The sequence below is a fragment of the Saccostrea echinata genome, unplaced genomic scaffold, assembly GCF_033153115.1.
Source record: "Saccostrea echinata isolate AGI-Se365-2 ecotype Australia unplaced genomic scaffold, CSIRO_AGI_Sech_v1 ptg000001l, whole genome shotgun sequence".
Lineage (NCBI taxonomy): Eukaryota > Metazoa > Mollusca > Bivalvia > Ostreida > Ostreidae > Saccostrea > Saccostrea echinata.
In genome coordinates this window covers 37,933,594-37,955,021 of record NW_026889750.1, presented here as the reverse complement: position 1 = coordinate 37,955,021, position 21,428 = coordinate 37,933,594, and the positions used below count along the sequence as shown (strand labels likewise).

At 33.9% G+C, this 21,428-nt stretch overlaps 3 protein-coding genes across 3 annotated transcripts in view; 2 read left to right on the top strand and 1 right to left on the bottom strand.

Moving 5' to 3' along the window:
- Positions 1-21,428, top strand: part of LOC133191131 (RNA cytidine acetyltransferase-like) — a 298,447-nt gene that overhangs the window by 155,330 nt on the left and 121,689 nt on the right. The gene's annotated exons all lie outside the window — the stretch shown is intronic.
- Positions 2,000-21,428, bottom strand: part of LOC133191115 (ER membrane protein complex subunit 10-like) — a 32,054-nt gene continuing 12,625 nt past the window's right edge. The window contains exons 5-7 of the mRNA XM_061326814.1: positions 20,356-20,531; positions 19,494-19,590; positions 2,000-3,127 (exon numbers count right to left, since the gene is read on the bottom strand). Coding sequence (XP_061182798.1) covers positions 3,029-3,127; positions 19,494-19,590; positions 20,356-20,531 — 372 coding nt within the window. The 3' untranslated portion in view covers positions 2,000-3,028. The remainder of the gene's footprint in view (positions 3,128-19,493; positions 19,591-20,355; positions 20,532-21,428) is intronic.
- LOC133179063 (probable G-protein coupled receptor B0563.6) lies at positions 5,974-7,510 on the top strand. The gene has a single exon (XM_061313773.1). The coding sequence runs from the start codon at positions 6,026-6,028 to the stop codon at positions 7,187-7,189; it is 1,164 nt and encodes a 387-aa protein (XP_061169757.1). The 5' UTR covers positions 5,974-6,025; the 3' UTR covers positions 7,190-7,510.

Below are 21,428 nucleotides of genomic sequence, written 5' to 3'. Positions count from 1 at the left end.
CTCCGTGATCGGAAGGTTGTGTGTTCGAATCACGGCCGCGACTGACCTAAGTCGATAAAAATAGGTAGCAACTGTTCCTTCGCCAAGCGCTCGGCACTTTGAAGTGAAAGTTGCGGGTCCTTCGGATGAGACCTTAAAAACCGAGGCCCCGTGTCACGGCAGCCAGGCGGTGGCACGATAAAGATCCCTCGCTGCTCAATGACCCTGAGTGCCGAGTAAAAGTCTAAATTTGAAGCCCTTCGCCGGTATATGGTGACGTCTCTATATGAGTGAAAAATTCTCGAACGAGACTAAAACAACATACAATCAATCAATCAATTACACCATAACTCCAGATACAGGGGCCATGAATTTTACAAATTTGGAAAAGGCACTCTTGCTCATTATATCTTTGCACATATTTTGTCTGCTGAATAAACGAGGGAGAGGAGATTTTAAAGATGTTTATGCATTTTCAGTACATGATCTATATAGATACCCATTCTAAAACTAGAACACCTGACCCTGGGGTCATGAATTTCACAATTTGAAAAAGGCTCTTTTGCTAATCAACTAACAGACGTCACAGGACGACGGACGAAGACAGATAGCAATACGTCACTTAAGAGGCTCAGGTGACCTAAAACTAAATGCCACACCAACTGGCAATAGAAACAGGTCGATATAATAACACGATAAAACCTTCAACATTCAAAATTTAAATTATTGAAACTTTTCTGATACTGTGTAACAGGAGAGGAGAAAAATGCGACGGACCAGACCGAGATTCGACCCCCACCCCCCTGAATCTCCAGACAGGTGCTCTACCATCTGAGCTCTCTGGCCACCGGCGATTGAACCCGCCTGGCCCCCACATTCCTCCCTCCACAAAGGTATTGTTTATAGCTTGGCTCGTTTTAGGAATTGGTTGTGCGTAAATCATGCTTTTGCGTATCGAATCAGAAGATAGAAATTCCATATGCAGGTGATAAGGTACATTGCTACATAAATAAAGGAAGTTAACGATCTAGAAAAGTTGAAGTCATCGCGTTTATCATTAAGTTCTGTTCTAAGGTTACCATTAACGTCTTTTTCTAGTATTTTATCCAAATATGAAACAGATGTTTCAGTTATTTCGAGTCGACATATGAATCAATGGACCATGTGTTTCTCTTACGTGCAAAAATGGTGATGAATTTTTTTTAAACTCTTCACTTTGGTCTAAACATAAGTTTCATCTAAACGTCAAACTGCTTTTACTAGAAGTAAAAATGCGTGTAAATGGGAACTCTTACGGGATATTTCACTTGCGAAACGCATAATATTGACCTTCAAGGTCAAATTTACTTTTACTGATGGACATTTTTCATCTTTTATGTCCCCTTTGAAAAAAGGAGACATATTGTCTGTCGGTAGACCAAGTGTTGTCCGCTCAATATCGAGAGAGCTCAGTTGGTACGAAGGAGTTGATAAACCCATTGGTTTCAAGTCACAAGGTTAAAGGTCATGACGGGATCAAACTTTGTATTGTGGTTGCTCATGACAAGTAGATAAACAGCATTTTCACTATCATCACGGACATTCTAAATTTAAAGTTCATCCTTTTTAAAATATTGATACAATGGGGACATGTATGTTTCTAAAACATTTCTTTTCCGTTAATTTTTCTGTTAACCATTTCAGGTCTCCAGCGAAATTCCCCTACTTATCTTCAGGATTAACCTTATTTTTCTTTAAAAAAAAACAAAACAGTGTTACCCTTTGATTATGAATAACTCCTTATAATATGATGATAGAGAAATACTACGTATGAATCTGTCCAGAGAACTCTCCCATAGGATTGAAGGCATACTTACCACACGTGGATCGTTTACTGATACCAGGGACCTACTGAAGTATATACTTGCGTTACTATATACTTACGTTACTATATACATTCTTGCTGATGCATTCGATTTTTTAGGGTACAATTTCTTAGAAGAAACTTTACATATACAAAATGTAAGTTAAAAAACACGCACAAGATGAAATACACGTTTATTCCACTACAACACTTTTACACAATTAAGACAATTTCTTCCTAACAGAAAACAGCGATGAATCTAGAAGTGTTCGTATGAACTTCAAAATACATATTTTTCATCTTACTAAAAATAAATAATCAGCCAATTATTATTACTTTGCAGGAAAAGGATACATAAGAGTATATATACTCGTATAATGTAATAGAACATGCTATCTATACACATGATAGCATAGTCCGAAATATCTGACGTTTTCCAGGCTTTTTTACGATTTTGATATTTGACGTGCCTGGAAAACCAGGCACGTCAAATATCAAAATCGCTTTTTTACGATTTTGATATTTGACGTGCCTGGTTTTCCAGGCACGTCAAATATCAAAATCGTAAAAAAGCCTGGAAAACGTCAGATATTTCGGACTAATGATAGCATTATGAAATGAAGTCGGAAAACAGATCACATTTTTCCAACCATGCAATATATGGTAACATTGTGGTCACTGGTCAGTATTCTGATTTCATTTCAGAAAAATTTACTTTGAAACATATACGCTCCATTTCTATTCAAGTGATCTCATTACACAAAAATTACCACTCCAACGACATACATACATGTAAATCATACACAAGCGCACATACTGAGTAATGTCACAAACATAGTGTTGTTTACATGCAAATGATATATAATTCTTGATTACAATCAATATTTATGATAAAAAGCTATTCCTTACGGTCATTATGAAAGTTCACAGCCTTTATGAGACGTACAAAGTATTTTATTATCTATATTTATTTCATACTTATCATAAAGGGTATCATAAAAAAGAAAGAAAAAAGTAATAGATATCATATTGTTTTCCCTACAAACTGAATCGAAATCATATGTTGTAAAAACGATCACCAACAGATTATGATTAAACTCGACCCCCATTGCCATATTTCAGCTCCCTAATATTCCCAACAATAACGCTTCCAGCAACATGTCTGCTTGTATAAGGTTAACCGTCACATGATATGTCACATGATCACTAACTTCCTCCTCCTCCCCCGCCGCCCCCACCTTGACCTTGCTGTTCTCCACCTCCTGACAACATCATCACCAGGACGATCGGAACAATGTACATCCACTGAAATGTAAAAATACATCAATCAAACATATCAATAAACTGCACATGCTTTATTTCTAAGAATGTTTCCTTTCCTGCAAAACGTCTAATTGCTTTAACGGTGAAAGCATAACCACCCTCTAAAGGAAAGACATCTACATTGCACCCAGAGGAATTTTTCAAGTCACAAGTGAAATCTTACAATATTAAAGGTTTCTTGTTAACCTGACACAAGGTAGTCATACAGTTGATATATTTAAGCAAAAAAAAAGTTCTTGATAGTTCACACTGTTGAGGTTTTCACATGATTCAGTCATAACAAAGGTCAAGGCCATTGTAATCGCTGGTGTCGGTCCACATCAAATTGACACTTTTTATAAGTAATTGTCATTTTTCGTTAGTGTTTAGAGCGTCCTCAAATGCATTTCATTTTTAGTTTATGTATAAGCTGAGCATTTTCTGATTAAAAACAGATAAGGTCCAAACGACTATGTAGAGACTTGGATCCACCATAAATCTAAAAAAAAAATGGACTAACTCTCGTATATACTCCATAATAACTCCTTGTATTACTGTGATAGTGTAGATTAAATATTGTACAGGCTAGCAGTCTGTTCAAGACAAATAGAAAAAATAACATGAAAAATTAATCTAAATTTCAACGAGTACTCGACTATCGTTCGACTAAAGCCTCCGACTATTCGACAAAGCTGTCCGAGTAAAATTGACATCTCTAGTTCCTACATTTGCTGGTAGATGACCAAAAAAAAAAAAAACACTAAATAACGTATCTTGAAGTTATGGACAATAAACCAAAATTAATGCTAAGTGCATGTATCTTTTCTGCGTCCCAGTTGTTGTGTAGCCGTCAAGGTAGCTCAGTTGGTAGAGCGCTCGCTCCGTGATCGGAAAGTGTGTTCGAATCACGGCCGCGACTGACCTAAGTCGATAAATGTTCCTTCGCCAAGTGTTCAGCACTTTGAATTGAAAGTTGTGGATCCTTCGGATGAGACCTTAATAACGGTAGGCGCTGAATGGCCTTGAGTGCCAAGTAAAGGTCTAAATTTGAAACCCTTCACCGGTATATGGTGACGTCTCTATATGAGTGAAAAATTCTCGAACGGGACAATACAATATATACAATCATTAAATCAACAATTTGTTGTGTTTTCTTGTCGTTTATCATTTCTTTAAGTGCAAGTTTCTTATGGTGTATTGTTTCTCACTGGAACTGTTATCGGATTTATAATAAAATGCAAAAAATCATGAAATGGCAATTATTCTTTTATTAAGATAATTTAATGAACTTGGTTTTAGAACTTTAAATTACGTAATAATTAGCAGAAAGCACTTCTCGTATTAATGATGGGGGGAAATATAAATTCTTACTAAAATGAAACCCCTGATCTTCAGTTGTACACCGCTCAGCTGGACGAACACGCAACAAAATAAACAGGATGAACAATATGAAATTAACAAAACCGTTGAAGTACATTTGTACAAAAGTGTATCTTTGGGGGAGTTAACAAGATTCTGGTTCTATTTCAGAAAATACGTCTATCCAAGGAGAACTAGTCTTGCTGACTTTATTATTTCATAACAATAATAACTTTGAATCGAGGCTACATCCACTTTTCCAGTGATAAACTTTTCAATAGCAAAAATTAATGCTTTACTTTTATATATTGCATGGAAAATCAGTCGAAGATATCACAATAAATTCAATAAATACATATGCACTTGTACATGAATATACTGAGTACATGCACTCCATATACACATGTATTCGATTTTGATAATGACTGGTTTGTGAATCTCTGTGCGTTGCTTGAAAAAAAGTTCACCAAAAGCACTTTAAAAAAATGTGTTTGTTTTAACCTGTCAATTTTGATAAAAGATGATGTAACAATAATCATGATTGTTTAAGAAACTTGGGTAAATTGTTTTTAAAAATTTTACCAGTACATACATGTACAATATATCTATGGTCTATTAACGTGATATTCGTAAAATAGAGCACTGATCAGGAAGTAAAGAAATCTTGTAAAAATTGTGGAAATGTTTGAATCCGATTAGTGACGTCATCAGTCGGCGTCAAGGACACATTTATCCAAGGACACAGCATCTCACGCATTCTACCAGCTGACTTAATTTGAATGAGGCCTTGAATTTTCCTACATTCTGATCTTTTTCACGTACCCGCGGACAAATAGGTTAGAATAATTTTTAAACAAAAGATTTCAATTTTTTAAAATATATTTATTTACTTTATTAATACTAATTAATAGTAAATAAAGAATAATCTTTAAATTCTAAAATAAACTGCTCTTCTATTCTCCTTTGCTTCATTTTCAGCGCAATCATTATTCCATCTTCAAAGCTTTTAAAAATTTATGAGTAAGGTTAATCAAAAGAACATATAATTAAACTTTTAACAGTATTAAGAGTTTTTTTCTTCTTCATGAATTAGATATTAGATGCACCCTCATTGAATCGATTAGACCACATCAATCTCTACGAACAAGGGAAACGTTCCAGAATCCACAGGAAGACATTTATTTCGTAAAATCAATAGGTTTGACAGACCAATGACTTTCTTCTCCTGTAAATATCATTAACCATGGAGGTACCAGTCAGACTTACACAGCATAATGGCTAATCTAGTCGTAAAGGTAGGAAATCTTTCTTACCTAGCCTTGTAAAAATTGACTTTTTATAATCAATTTAATGAAGGCAATCAAATTTCTATGCATAAAGTGACTGCTGCATAATATGAAGAGGTTTTCTAACAATTGTTCACAAATACTATTGAGTTTGACACAAAATATTAAAGGTACAGTGTATTGTTATTTTTTTAAAGATTTCAAGGAAATATAGTTGCTTTATTCCAAAACTTGAACCTGCTGGAAATTTGAAAGGATGCATGATTCATCGGGGCTTCACATCGCTTTTGGAATTCTCTCTGCAGACGACTCCCTATGCGAAACTGTTCAAAACAAAAGTGATTTGCACGTGATTACAAATGAGACACTAGATATAGTGTGGCGGATTTTTGTGTTTGGACTGATTCCTATATTTTCTGTTTTTGGATTTGTGGGAAACATCCTCAGCCTTGCTGTACTTTATCACAATCGAATGAGAAACCCGACCAACTTTTGTCTGTCGGCTTTAGCTCTTGCCGATCTTGGTTTTCTAGCACAAAGTCTACTTTTCGTTGGGACCAACATTCAGCGTGAGCTAGACTCAGCCCTCGGTGAACAAAGAAGTCAGATGTTGTACCCATGGTTTGGAGCTTACGCCAGCTTAGTCGCAGCCCGAATTTCCTCCTGTCTGATCCTTCTTTTAACCATAGAAAGATTTATCGCCGTTTGTTTCCCAATACGTGCAAAACTGATTTGTAACACACGCTGCACATTAGCGTGCCTGATTGCAATTTGTTTGGTGACGTCCATAGTTTTTCTTCCCTATGCATTTAAATATAAGATCGTGTACGATCAAAAGAATGCAACACAAACGACTCTGACAGGAATGCATCTCACACTTTCAAAACTTGGAAAAAATAAAGCTTTTTTCGAAGTCTATGGAATAATATTAAATATTGTGTACAGATTTATACCGATAATACTCGTGTTAGTTCTAAACTGTAGGATTATCATAATCACCCGAAAAACCTGCTCAACCCGCAAACTCATGGGAACACTTGACGCGAAAATTTATTCCAATGAACAAACTCGGATTACTTTGATGCTGGTAACGATATCGCTTTTGTTTGTGCTGTGTACTTTGCCGGGTGCTATGCAAAGCATTCTATCACATTACGCAGACGGGTATACAATGACTGGACAATATCGTTATGCCTTTCAGTGTTTCAGCTATGTAGCTTACTTTCTTGAGACCCTTAATTGTTCACTGAACTTCTTCATATACATGGTGATGAGTAAAAAATTCCATAGGACATACAAAGAAATTTTTTGTTGTCTAAAAAAACAGATGCATTACCAAGTCCCATGCAATTCTAAGGAATCCTTACGTGGCATACAAAGAAGCGAAACGAGGCTCCTCCATAGTAGCATGAAAGGATAAACTATAAATATTAAGAATTTTCAGTTGTGCAAGTCATCAAGGAACTTGTTCAAAATTTCAAAGAGCCGCAAATCATTAATTACTGCATAGTTTTTGGGAAAATATTACCTAAGTAAATTCTTATTATAATTTGGCAGAAATTGGTTGTTTTCTTATTTTATGAGAATTTTATTCATCTGTTTGCCTCCCACTTGCTGTATTGTAAGAATATTGAACTCAAAGCAATCTCAATCACTCTCACATTGACATAGGAAATAAAAAATATATAGTTTATACCACTGATTTATTGTATGATAAATAAAGTTTATTGATATTATTTTTTTAGATTGTTTATGTCTGTTGTTTTTCAATATTATTGAATGAGAACACTATTTTATCACAATGTATCTCTACATGTACTTTATCACAATGTATTATTCATTCACAAGTCAATTGATGACACTGTTTTGCAGGATTTTTCCATTGATCATATTTAAACCAGATGGATGGTCAGACAACTAATTTTTTTATTGATCATATTTAAACCAAATACTGACAACTGATCCCTCTCTGATCTCTGTCTGATCCCTTTCTAATCTGTCTTACAGTCTTGTACACTATCCAGATGAGGTTTGCTCAATTGCAGTCAAACTGTTCATTGGTCTTTGAATATGGTTTTAATAAAAGAAACATATAAGGACTTTGAATTTGGGTTTTCAATACCAGTTGCAGCACTCTAATACTTTTTAAGATGAAGGGTCCAGTTAAATTATGCATCCATTAATCATTAAATTTGTAAGACTTTTGGTTATCAGTTTAAGCTTGACTTCAATTTTATGTACCACCCATCACTTAATATCCATCTGATAACAATGTACAGTAAAACTTGTATTATCAGGACACCACTGGTTCCAAAACAAAAGTCAGATTAGACAAAGTTCCAGATTAGACAACATTTAAGACAATTGATTTATAACTGAAAGGGACTGAAAGTTTCGATTGGAATAGGAAAGATTTCGGAATACACAACATCTGGATTATACAAGTTTTACTGTATTTACATTGAATAATGGTGAAATTAGAAAATTGTTAATTTAGTGACATGAGAAAATTTACATGAAAAGAAGACCATGAGTCCTCCACTAGGCATTACAAATCCTAAAATAGACATTACAAAGCCTACACATTAGTAATTCTTGACTAGGAATTACAAATCCTAAAATAGACATTACAAATCCTACAGATTAGTAATCCTTGACCAGGCATTACAAATCCTAAGATAGACATTACAAATCCTACACACTAATAATCCTTGACTAGGCATTACAAATCCTAAGACAGACATTACAAATCCTACACATTAGTAATCCTTGACTAGGAATTACAAATCCTAAAATAGACATTACAAAGCCTACACATTAGTAATTCTTGACTAGGAATTACAAATCCTAAAATAGACATTACAAATCCTACAGATTAGTAATCCTTGACCAGGCATTACAAATCCTAAGATAGACATTACAAATCCTACACACTAATAATCCTTGACTAGGCATTACAAATCCTAAGACAGACATTACAAATCCTACACATTAGTAATCCTTGACTAGGAATTACAAATCCTAAAATAGACATTACAAATCCTACAGATTAGTAATCCTTGACCAGGCATTACAAATCCTAAGATAGACATTACAAATCCTACACACTAATAATCTTTGACTAGGCATTACAAATCCTAAGATGGACATTACAAATCCTACACACTAATAATCCTTGACTAGGCATTACGAATCCTAAGACATTACAAATCCTACACACTAATAATCCTTGACTAGGCATTACAAATCCTAAAACAGACATTACAAAACCTACACATTAGTTATCCTTGACCAGGCATTACAAATCCTAAGACAGACATTACAAATCCTACACAGTAATAATCCTTGACAAGGCATTACAAGTCCTAAGACGGACATTACAAATCCTACACACTAATAATTCTTGACAAGGCATTACAAATCCTAAAACAGACATTACAAATCCTACACATTAGTAATCCTTGACAAGGCATTACAAATCCTAAGATAGACATTACAAATCCTACACACTAATAATCCTTGACTAGGCATTACAAATCCTAAAACAGACATTACAAATCCTACACATTAATAATCCTTGACTAGAGACTACAAATCCTAGACAATATTCTAAGGATTTTACACATGACATTATGAATCCTTGAATAGATACAATAAATCTTCAAGTAGACATTACAAATCTTAATCAGACATTAAAATCCTTGAATAGACATTATGAATCTTCCACATTTTAAAAAGAATCCTCAACTAGATAATCCTTGAACAGACATGACAAATTCTCGACTAGACATTATGAAACACCAACTAGACATTATGAATCCTTGAACAGACTAAACATATCCCAGAATAGACAATACAAATCCCTGAATAGACATAACGATCTTGACATAACAAATTAGATATTATGAATCCTTTACCTGACATTATGAATCCTTTACTAGACATTACACATCCTTGACTATATGAATCCCATACTAGATAATGACAAATCCTTGAAAAGATATAATGCAAAATGGATATTCAGCTAGAAATTAATTCTTAACTAGATATTAGGCATTCTAAACTAGACATTACATATCTTTGAAAAGTCATTTCAAACTCTTCAGTAGACATTATGAATCCTTGATAAAATAAATGGATATTTTTCACTTGCGGTTAACTCCTTCAGTATAAAATTTGAAATAGTTAGGATGAACACTGCTTGAGTTATTGTTTGACAATGAATACAAACACACATACATACAGATAGAAAAAGTAATATGATTTAAAATACTTATGTGGAAAACTGTTTGAGTTATTGCATCACAACAAATGTTGTAAATGGACAGACAGTGTGATTCCTACAGGGCTCCTGCATTTTATGCTGGGCCCTAATAAATGGAACTCACTCTCACTTGCACCAATGATGAATATTCATTAAATGTATTTATAGTTTTCCAATTAAAGTCAATTTCAATGTCAATGAACCATAGAAAGGTAAAACTAGCTCGCTACATTCTAAAATTTTCTAAAAACAACCAAAAAAATTCATTCAAGCAAGTGAATTTACTTGCCAAATAAACCACTCAAAAAGTTCACATCAAGACCTGGGTCCTTTAGAAAAACTGCACGTACATGGATAGCTGCAATAATGTAGTCCTCTCTGATTTTTTTTTAATCTGAAAATTTCAGGAGAGCCTCTCCCCCCCCCCCAAAAAAAAAAAAAAATCAGAGAGGGCTACATTATTGCAGCTAGTACATGGAAAGCAATAAAAACATTTACTCTGTATCAAGTGAATAACAGTCAAAACAAAGTACTAATTTATAAATCTTTGAATGTGTTGTATGAATTTATTCCTCTTAATGTTCACAAGTAATACTATTGAATTTTTCTGTATAGAAGACCTTGCGAAAATACGCAAAAAGTTCTCTTGAATAAACATTACTGTGATTTACGGAACGTACTTGTCAATACCTCATTATAATAATATCTTAAATTCTCATTATCAGTGTATTTAATGTCAATGGCATTAAAGCAGCTCTTTGAATGCACAATCACATCACGGTAGGGTTTTCAGCCATTCAAATTACAACCACAATTAGCTGGGACAATCAGTAAGAATCCTCCAGGGTGCTGACTTTAATGGATTAATTTCCTGTGATGCAGTCCCTAATGCAGACTGAAGCTCTATATATAGCTATTGTTAATCCATCATTTCTGGAACTAGACAGAGACAGTTCATTTCTTTTGTTCATTAACAAAATTCTTACTTTAATAGAGCTGAACTCTGCTAGGAATGACACCAATTAATACCATTAAATTTGATAGAATTTAAATTCTTTAAATTACACCCAGAATTTCTAGATGGACTGGGGAAGGTTCAAAGTATAAACCAGGCCCATAGCAATGGTTTCAAAAATGGGGGGGGGGGGGGGCAAATTCTCCAAATAATCTGAAAAAAACCCTTTCTTAACTGCCCCAATTCTAGAATTTGTCAGTGCTCAACTTTACAGCAAAATACTATACTCAGAAAAAAGTGGGTGGGCTCCCCATGTTCAAATTTGTTCAAAATGCAATTCCGCCAAATTTTTTTTAATATTTTAATATTTTGTCAAGAATATTTGGGGTTGATTCTAGATTTACATTCAACTACTTAAGAAATCATGACACTAGATTTAGGTTGTTTCCATGCATTAAGACATGGGAATAATTAAAGTTTAATATTACAGTAAAACTTGGTTATAAAAAATTCTGGGGACATTGATTGTTACTTTCTTATAACAGAGATTCCTTATATCCATAATTATTAGGAAGTTTGGTATATGTAAAAAAAAAAAAAAAAAAAAAAAGCTTTAGAAGCGTTGTTGAACACATTAATAATTATCGGATCCCTTCATATCATAACACTCAACTATTTTAATCATTCAATTAAAATTTTACATTGTTTTAAAAAATATATAATAAGTGTCTGATGATTATTGATGAGTCTTCCAACAAAAATTGCCTAATTATCAATTAGGCCCCTAAAATGGTAATCAAATTGTAATTAAGGAGTAAAAAATAGTTATATAAACTGTAGAAAATTTGCTAGAAATGAATGTTGCCTTTCCATAAGAAGTTTATGTATGTTCTTTATTACCTATAACTCTCTATGTAGCTGAATTTCTTAATAGCAATTTTTTGGGAGTAAAGATTAATACTGTAGGAGGTGGGAGTAAAGATTAATACTGTAGGAGGTGGGAGTAAAGATTAATACTGTAGGAGGTGGGAGTAAAGATTAATACTGTAGGAGGTGGGAGTAAAGATTAATAATGTAGGAGGTGGGAGTAAAGATTAATACTGTAGGAGGTGGGAGTACAGATTAATACTGTAGGAGGTGGGAGTAAAGATTAATACTGTAGGAGGTGGGAGTACAGATTAATACTGTAGGAGGTGGGAGTACAGATTAATACTGTAGGAGGTAGGAGTAAAGATTAATACTGTAGGAGGTGGGAGTAAAGATTAATACTGTAGGAGGTGGGAGTAAAGATTAATACTGTAGGAGGTAGGAGTAAAGATTAATACTGAAGGAAGTAGGAGTAAAGATTAATACTGTAGGAGGTGGGAGTAAAGATTAATACTGCAGGAGGTGGGAGTACAGATTAATACTGTAGGAGGTGGGAGTAAAGATTAATACTGTAGGAGGTGGGAGTACAGATTAATACTGTAGGACGTAGGAGTAAAGATTAATACTGAAGGAAGTAGGAGTAAAGATTAATACTGTAGGAGGTGGGAGTAAAGATTAATACTGTAGGAGGTGGGAGTAAAGATTAATACTGTAGGAGGTGGGAGTAAAGATTAATACTGTAGGAGGCTTTCCTTATAACTGAGATTTCTTTTTATCCAAGTTTCTTATACATATGAGTTATACTCATGTATGATATTGTCAACATTTATGCATTATGTTATCTGATCCTTCTAGCTAAAAAAAAATCTAAATTAGTTTATTTTTTCCCCTTTTTTTTCATAAACATCTCATCCCACATGTATCTGTTACATAATGACCCAATTGATGCCTACTCAGACAGCAGTACGGACCAGATCCATATCTATTTGATGCAAGCTAAGAACTATCTTTTAGAGTAAAAGGAACACTCAATACAAATAAAAAAGAGAAAAAATCCATTAAAAGTAAATGAAATCATGATGTGATAATAGAAAATTGGGAATAAATTACAAAAAGTAAATGGCTCTTGATAGCAAAATGCCTGTTAACACAGCATCAGGTTACTATTGCGTAATGGAAATTTTATTGACACTGGGTTAGGCTTAATTGTTGCAATTTGAACATACCTGTAAAATCTAAAGTTAGAGGCATGTTGCTATTTTTACAATTTTCTTTGTTGTTACCATACAATATTAGCACTGTTATTATTAAATTCTGTGAGATGTCATTAACAACATTGAACAAGGAGGTGAAATTCAAAAGGTCATGAGGTCAAAAATGTTGGCACCTAAAGAAGGAATATATATATGATACGTGAAAGCCCTAGCACAAACCATTCAGAAGTCATGGCCAATGTTAAAGCTTTTTCAAAAGAAGGTCAAACTCCTAGGTAAAGGTCATGAGGTCAAAAAATGTTGGTACCCAAAGAAAGGTTTTGTCACAAGAAATACACAAGTGATAAATGAAAGCCCGAGTACCAATCGTTCAGAAGTTATGGTCAAGGTTGAAGTTTTTAAAAAGTACTTTAAACTCAAAGGTCAAGGTAATGAGATAAAAATGTTGATATTCGAAGGAAATTCTTGTCACAAGGAATACACAATCATGTAAAATAAATAAAAAGCCTCAGCACCAATCATTCAAAAGTTATGGCCAAGATTAAAATTTTTGCAGACAGACATATAGAGACATTAAAAAGCATATGCTCTTGAATATCTGATTACGGGAGCATAAAGTTTTCGAAGCAGTGGTATCACTCATTTGGGTTCTATTGCCATGTAATTCTTGTGGAATTCTGCATCTCATCTAAATCAAAAAATACAAATTATGACTTTTACTACAGTACTAATGAATCGTAAAAAATAACCTGTAAGTGATCAGATTGCAATACCCCAACATTACATTTAATCTTGTATGGAAGGACCTTGACATTATTTCATGTTCACTGGAGTTTTAAGAAAGCCAACATTTACTTTGGAAAAAGGGACGACATCTACAGTCATTTTAGCAAATTTAATAATGTAGAAATAATTATAACTTATTTGGAGAGAAAAGAGGGGGTGTTCCTTCCATTGGATCTGCTTTTGGTTTACATGTGACAGAATGATATGAAAAACCTCATCAAACGCACCTATTGCAAATATAATTAGCATATAAAATTGTTGATACACCAAGCTTCTCATGTTCTTATATGTAACCCAAGAGGTCAGGTCTTAATTATATAAGGTAGGCTAAACAAATCTAACCCACTCAGGGTGCCAATATAAGAATCCAAACCAAACTTTAAAGACAATTAAATGGACATTATACTGCTTGATTTCAGGCATATGGTTTTTCCACAGGTACCCCAAAAAGTTCTTATTGATGATAATAAATATTTCAATGAAATATATAATTATTGACTTAATCAAATTAATGAACTGAAAATTCACATCACTAGTGCACTGACATCTTTTGGTTCCAGTCAAGCCCATGTTGTTTGTCAAACAGCCAATTATTTATCAATTTCTATAAAATAACTTATGATGCTCATATAACACAATTAAAAGGAAAAAATCAATAAAGGGTAATCAAATATGATTGACCTATACCAGTTGAAGTGTTACCCCCTAAAGAACCTATTTTCTGTCATGTTAGATTTGCAGCCTCCTAAGCTCTGAGATTCTACAATAACTATCTTTTTTAATTTATTGCCTACTCCTCTTTCATCTTGAAGTAGCTTTTCCAAATGCCACACAAGTATCAGGGAAAAAGATCACAATTTGAAAGTTATTCATGCAATTACAATCTATGAATAGCATTCTCAATGAAATTATATCGTTATGAGATTTTCAATGTCAATCTGTTGGTCAAAAAGGCAGTTATGGATCATCACTCAACAGAGACCAGTGCCTCAGTTACAAAACATATTCCTGAAAATACCACTAAGGTATTTTTAGGAAATGTTTTGTAACAATCCTTCAAAAAATATTAATATGGTCACAATCCAATCCCTCAAAGGTCAAATTGTCTGAATGTGTAAGGTATTGCACACTGATATCTGAGGGTGATTCTTTATTGTTTACTCCATATTAGAGAAAAGAATAGTTCAGGCATGAAATTCCACTGAGAGACTTATTTAAAAGTCTTTAAAATTAAACTGTTTCAGCAATTTGCATGAAATTTGTAATTTTATTACCAAAATTAATCACTCTGATATGTCACTTTGGATATGGTGAGCTTTTCTGATCATATTTTGTCCAGCATCTGTCTGTCTAGCTGTCCATCTATCTGTCTGTCTGTAAACTTTTCACATTTTTGACTTCTTCTCAAGAACCACAGGGCCAATTTTGACCAAACTATCCTTTGGACCAAAGTATCCTTGGGTTAAGGGGATTCAATTTTTTTTCAAATGAAGGGCCATGCCCTTTTGCAAGGGGAGATAATTACGAATTAGTGAAAAATTAATAGCATCTTTTAAAAATCTTCTTCTCAAGAACCACTGGGCCAGGAAAGATGAAACTCATGTGGAATCATCCTCAGGTAATGCAGATTCATGTTTGTTAAAATCATGACCCCAGGGGTAGGTTGGGGCAACAATGGACAATCAAAGTTTTACATAGGAATATACAGGAAAAAAAACTTTAAAAATCTTCTTCTCAAGAACAGCAAAGCCATGATTAGTCTTACTGCTATGGAAGCATTCTCAGGTAGTGTAGATTCAAATTTGTTCAATTCATGAACCCCAGGGGTAGGATGGGGCCACAATGGGTTATCAAAAGTTTTACATAGGTATATATAGGGAAAAACTTAGATTCAAGTTTGTTCAAATCATAACCCCCAGGGGTAGGGTGGAGTCACAATGGGGGGTCAAAGTTTTACAAAGGAATATATAGAAAAAAAATCTTTTCAAAAACAGAAAAGCCATGTTTAATCATATTGATATGGAAGCATCCTCAGGTAGTGTAGATTCAAGTTTGTTCAAATAGTGACCCCCCCAGGAGGGGGGTAGGGAGGGGCCACAATGGGGGATCAAATTTTTAACAAGGGAATATATAGGAAAAATTCTTTAAATGTCTTCTGCTCAAGAACAGCAAAGCCATTTGTTATATTGATATGGAAGCATCCTCAGGTCATTTAAAATTCAATTCCCCCCCTCTTTTAAATTTTTCAATACTGAGCTGATTTTTTTTTTTTGGGGGGGGGGGGGGGTCACTCTGACTAAAGTGGATTTAAAACTGAACCACCTAAGCTACAACTTAACATTTGAATGAATGACAGAAGATATCTTAATAACTTGTCTGAATTACTTTTCTTCAATGTACTTAAAATCAAGAGGGATATTTCAGTTTCTTCCCAAAAATATTTTCAAACTGAGTATATTGTAAACACTAAACAGTCTGTTCTTATAGAAATTTGTTGTATGAAACATGTCATAGTCACATGAATACATTGTATGAACAACTGGTTGACAGCAACCAAGGTGGATCTACTTAGTATACAGCATTGTATCATATATCAACATTGAACAACAGCTGCAGCATAAAGTAAAACAGAAATAGTAGACTGAAATACAATTTAAACTTTTATTGCATGTGCTTTTATTATATTACTATAGCTTTCCATGTATGGTTAAGACAAAGGGCTTTTCTCAAAAGTTACGAGGATCATTCATGCAGATTGATCTGCCTAATTTATGTTATCAGCAGTATTTTACAAATTTATCCATAAGATTTGACGTTTATCATGCAAAAAAAAAAAACTCAACTTTCACTGCAGGAAATTGAAACAAAATATTCCCCTTTGTACTCACAGAAAACATACCTGAATATGATACTCCACATAGACATGATGACAATGTGGACATTAACGTTTACACAAGAAGTACACATATACATGCATAAATATTTCTATAAACTTTCCCATTTGTCAATCGCAGTCTTGAAGTATGCATGTCCATTTGGATCCCTATAAAGGCTTAACAATTGTTTGATGCATTTCTATCATTCAAGTGTCTATACTGCACTAAAATCAGGAAATTTAAATTGTACATGTATTTAGGGAGTCAAATTTGGTACGGGTAAATCCAGAGAGTTGGCAGGTTGGATCCTAAGAATTTTCCTCAACAACTTCTTTCAGGTATGACCTTGGATTAGTTTCACAATGCACCTACTGTGTGAAGATTTGGTGTCATTTCTTTTGGGTCTTCATAAATATGAGACAAACAGAAGTTTATCTTAATGACTACAATGACCCCACCTTTGAATATGACACTGAATGAAGATCATGAAATGTCATCATATTTAAAACAACTAATACTGTCTACAGAAATGTACCGGGTTGATCAATCTCATAGATAGTGAGCAAATCCGAGCAATCTAGAAGACTGCTCAACAAAAAGAGATTGTCTTCTAAATTTAGGAAATTCTTATAATGCAATAATGTGGCAGACTTCCACCATAGACTGCAAGCGGCAACAAAAATGGAGAAGGAGGAAAGCAGCTATCATCACTTGCCTTGCCGACACAACAGACAAATCTGATGCCATTTCTTAATAACAGAGTTGTCCCTAAGAACTGAAATAGCAGGGGACAGTAAAAAGTAGTAGGAGGTTTGGGGTTCCTCCCCTAACAGGAGATTGAGGGGGGATACCAGAATAACCGGGCTGGGGGATAAGGTCAGTATAGGCAGGGGAATTTCCCAGCCCCCGGGTCTTAGAGACAACCCTGATTAATAGGTTCACTACCCTAATTTCAAAACAAAACATTATGGCAAGTGGTTTCTGTAATGAACATGTTGGCCATATTGCTGGATATTTATTCTCACCTGCCATACATAGAAATATTTACACCAATGAAAGTGCAACATTTCAATCCGAAGAAAAATAAATGTTTGTGTAAAGTTCTATTCAAAGTAGTAGATGTGAGAAACATTGATTTTGGCACCGTTAAAGGATATTGATTGACTTAGCACTTGTTAATGATTTGTTGAAAATTGATGCAAAGAAATAAGTATCCTAGTTACTGTAAAATCACTAATTTTCGTGGGGTCAAATTTTCGGTCAAATTTTCGTGGTTTGAGGAAAAATTACTGGTTCAAGGGTATTTGACTTCATGGTGAAAGGAGAAACATTATACTGCAGTGTGCAGTTTTCACACTGGTGGGGGATATGAATTCACACCATGAAACCCCCAGAAAAATGAGTGATTTCACAGTATGAAGCATACAATTGTACTAAGATTTATTCCTATTAGACAACCAGAAGTCTCTGATGAGACTGTAGCTCTACTGGTCTGTACATATTACAAAGAAAATGTAGCACTTGGATTTGAAACTTTGCAACACGCAGCAATAATAGAATAATGTATCTTAATGTAGTCTACTTGTGCGCCAAGTTATATTGAAATCAGACTAAAACTGAAGGAGGAGTAGCCTTTTAAAGAAATATCAAGAAATTTCTATTTTTAGAAACCATGGCAACACCATTCATCGAAATCAAAAACCAATGCACTAAATTATGTATCTCTGTGTAGTCTACTTGTGTGCCAAGTTATATTGAAATCAGACCAAAACTGAAGGAGGAGTAGTGTTTTAAAGGAATTTCACAGAAATGTCTATTTTTAGTAACCATGGCAACACCGTTCATAGAAATCCAAAACCAATGCACTAAATTATGTATCTTAGTGTAGTCTACCTGTGTGCCAAGTTATATTGAAATCAGACCAAAACTGTAGGAGGAGTAGTGTTTTAAAGGAATTTCACAGAAATGTCTATTTTTAGTAACCATGGCAACACCGTTCATCGAAATCAAAAACCAATGCACTAAATTATGTATCTTAGTGTAGTCTACTTGTGTGCCAAGTTTTATATTGAAATCAGACCAAAACTATAGGAGGAGTAGCATTTTAAAAGAATTTCACAGAAATTTCTATTTTTAGTAACCATGGCAACATCGTTCATCGAAATCAAAAACTGATGCACTAAATTATGTATCTTAGTGTAGTCGACTTGTGTGCCAAGTTATATTGAAATCAGACCAAAACTGTAGGAGGAGTAGCATTTTAAAGGCACTTAACAGAAATTTCTATTTTTAGTAACCATGGCAACATCGTTTATCAAAATCAAAAACTGATGCACAAAAGTATGTATCTTAATGTAGTCTACTTGTATGCCAAGTTATATTGAAATCAGACTAAAACTGTAGGAGGAGTAGCGTTTAAAAGGAACTTCACAGAAATTTCTATTTTTAGTAACCATGGCAACACCGTTCAAAGAAATCAAAAACCGAAGCACTAAATTATGTATTTTAGTGTAGTCTACTTGTGTGCCAAGCTATATTGAAATCATACAAAAACTGTAGGAGGAGTAGCGTTTTGAAAAATTGTTTACAGACAGACTGACAGACAGACGGACAGACAGACAGACAGACGGACGGACAACAGACACCTTACTATCGCATAAGCTCTTCTGGTCTCTGACCAGTAGAGCTAAAAACTGTGTGGAAGATAAAAAAAATCATTTAAAATAAAAACACATTAAAAATTTATCTGCCCATTTACTTACATATTTGGCTAAAAATGACCTTTTGTCTTCATGTTGACCTTTTGCTCTCTCTTGTTCTTCTCGTTTTAATTTTTCTATGTAACTTTGAGTATCAGGTCTGTAAATAATGGCCAAAACTTTAATAATCATCATCATAATATACTAACAAAAAATCTTTTAAAAACATAAATACCCCCATCTGTTAATATTAATAAGAGGCCCATGGGCCACAATGCTCACCTGAATAACGTTGACCCTGCTTATCTGGAGAAAAAGATTTATTAAAAAATTTCCTCTCCTATGGTCATGAAGTAAAATATCATAAAACATTCTGAAAGGGCTTGTTAATGCACAAGTGAAAAAATTTGAAAGCCCTGTTTCTTCTGAAGCAAAAGCTACAGCTAAAGTTACAATTTTTAAAAAGGAGGTCAAACCTCTAGGTCAAGGTCATATGGTCAAAAAATAATAACTTTCTAAAAGTTGTTGGCAGAGGTAATGTACATGTAAAATATAAAAGCCCTACCTTCTTCATTCAAAAGTTATTACTAATGTAATTTTTTGAAAAGTAGGTTACATATCAAGGTCAAGGTCATAAATTCAATAATCGAAGAATATTTGAAAAGATCTGGTCACAGGTAACACACATGTGAAATATGAAGGCCCTATCTTTTCTCATTCAAAAGTAATGACCATTGTTGATATTTTAAAAGTAGGTGAAACTTCAAAGTCAAGGTCACAGGGGATAAAAAAATTCAAATAGTAAAATATCTAAATTAGCATTGTTACAAAGGAATAATTAATGTATACATTCTAAACACATTACATATCTAATGTGCCAATACCTTATAACATAAGGGCTATCTAAACAAAATCATTTACTTACGTGGGCCCTAGCACTGTGTGAGACACTTCTACACTAGTGTTCCATTCCTGCAGGGAGAAGCTGTTGATATTGTTACACAGTGACAAGGAAGTCTCCACGGAGATACCCATCACCTCCCCAGATTGGTCAAAGTGAATCCAGATATGATCAGACAGATTGGAGGCCAAGATTCCACACTGAAAACAGAACAAACATCCAGTTATTTTATTTTATAAAGGAGTGTAGAGTTGACAAAATTACATATATGATCTCATGACAGAATATGTAATAACTGAAACTGAAATACATAAAGTTGGTTATTCATATCCCCAAAAATATGATTCATATAATGCATGATTTATATAAAAGTTCTCATGCAAATAATGTATTCAATTGTGTATTAAAAAGTACTGAATGTTTAACATATGCCTTAGCTACATGTAGTTATAAATTTATATAAAATGGATGGTTGGGAAAGAAATTTATATGAAACAGATGGTTAAAAATATTACTTTTTTAAAAATTTGTTAGAGGCTGTATTCAAGATGTGTTATACTACTATAGTAAATTTGGAAATTCTAATGTTTGAAAACTTTTCTTTTTTTCAAAAATTGGTCCATTGTTACTTTTTTAATTGTATTTAAAAGACAAATTTAATAAGAAATACTTAATAACTCATCTTTTGAACTTGACTGTCACAAAAAAGTCTCAAATGATATAAGCATAAACATAGCTTAAATTGTGAAGATGACTGAATTTTGAAAATTTGCTAACCCTCCCCCATCAAGTTTTGGTCCAAAATAGCACATCTTTGAACCTGACCTTCATTTATATGGTGCAAATCCTTATGTCAGTTAAAAAAAAAAAAAACAAGAGGCCCAAGGGCCTTAACGGTCACCTGAGTACAAAACAACATTATAAAGGATCCACAGAAGTATAAAATAAACTAATAAATGATCAAAGCTATGTTGCCCAAAAGCAGGAGAAATCAGATGATCAGGGATCAACCAAATAATTAGTCTATTACTCAGTGACAAATGTTAAAGCGGATCTATTTACTTGTCTGTACCTACCCCCCATTGGTCACTATCACC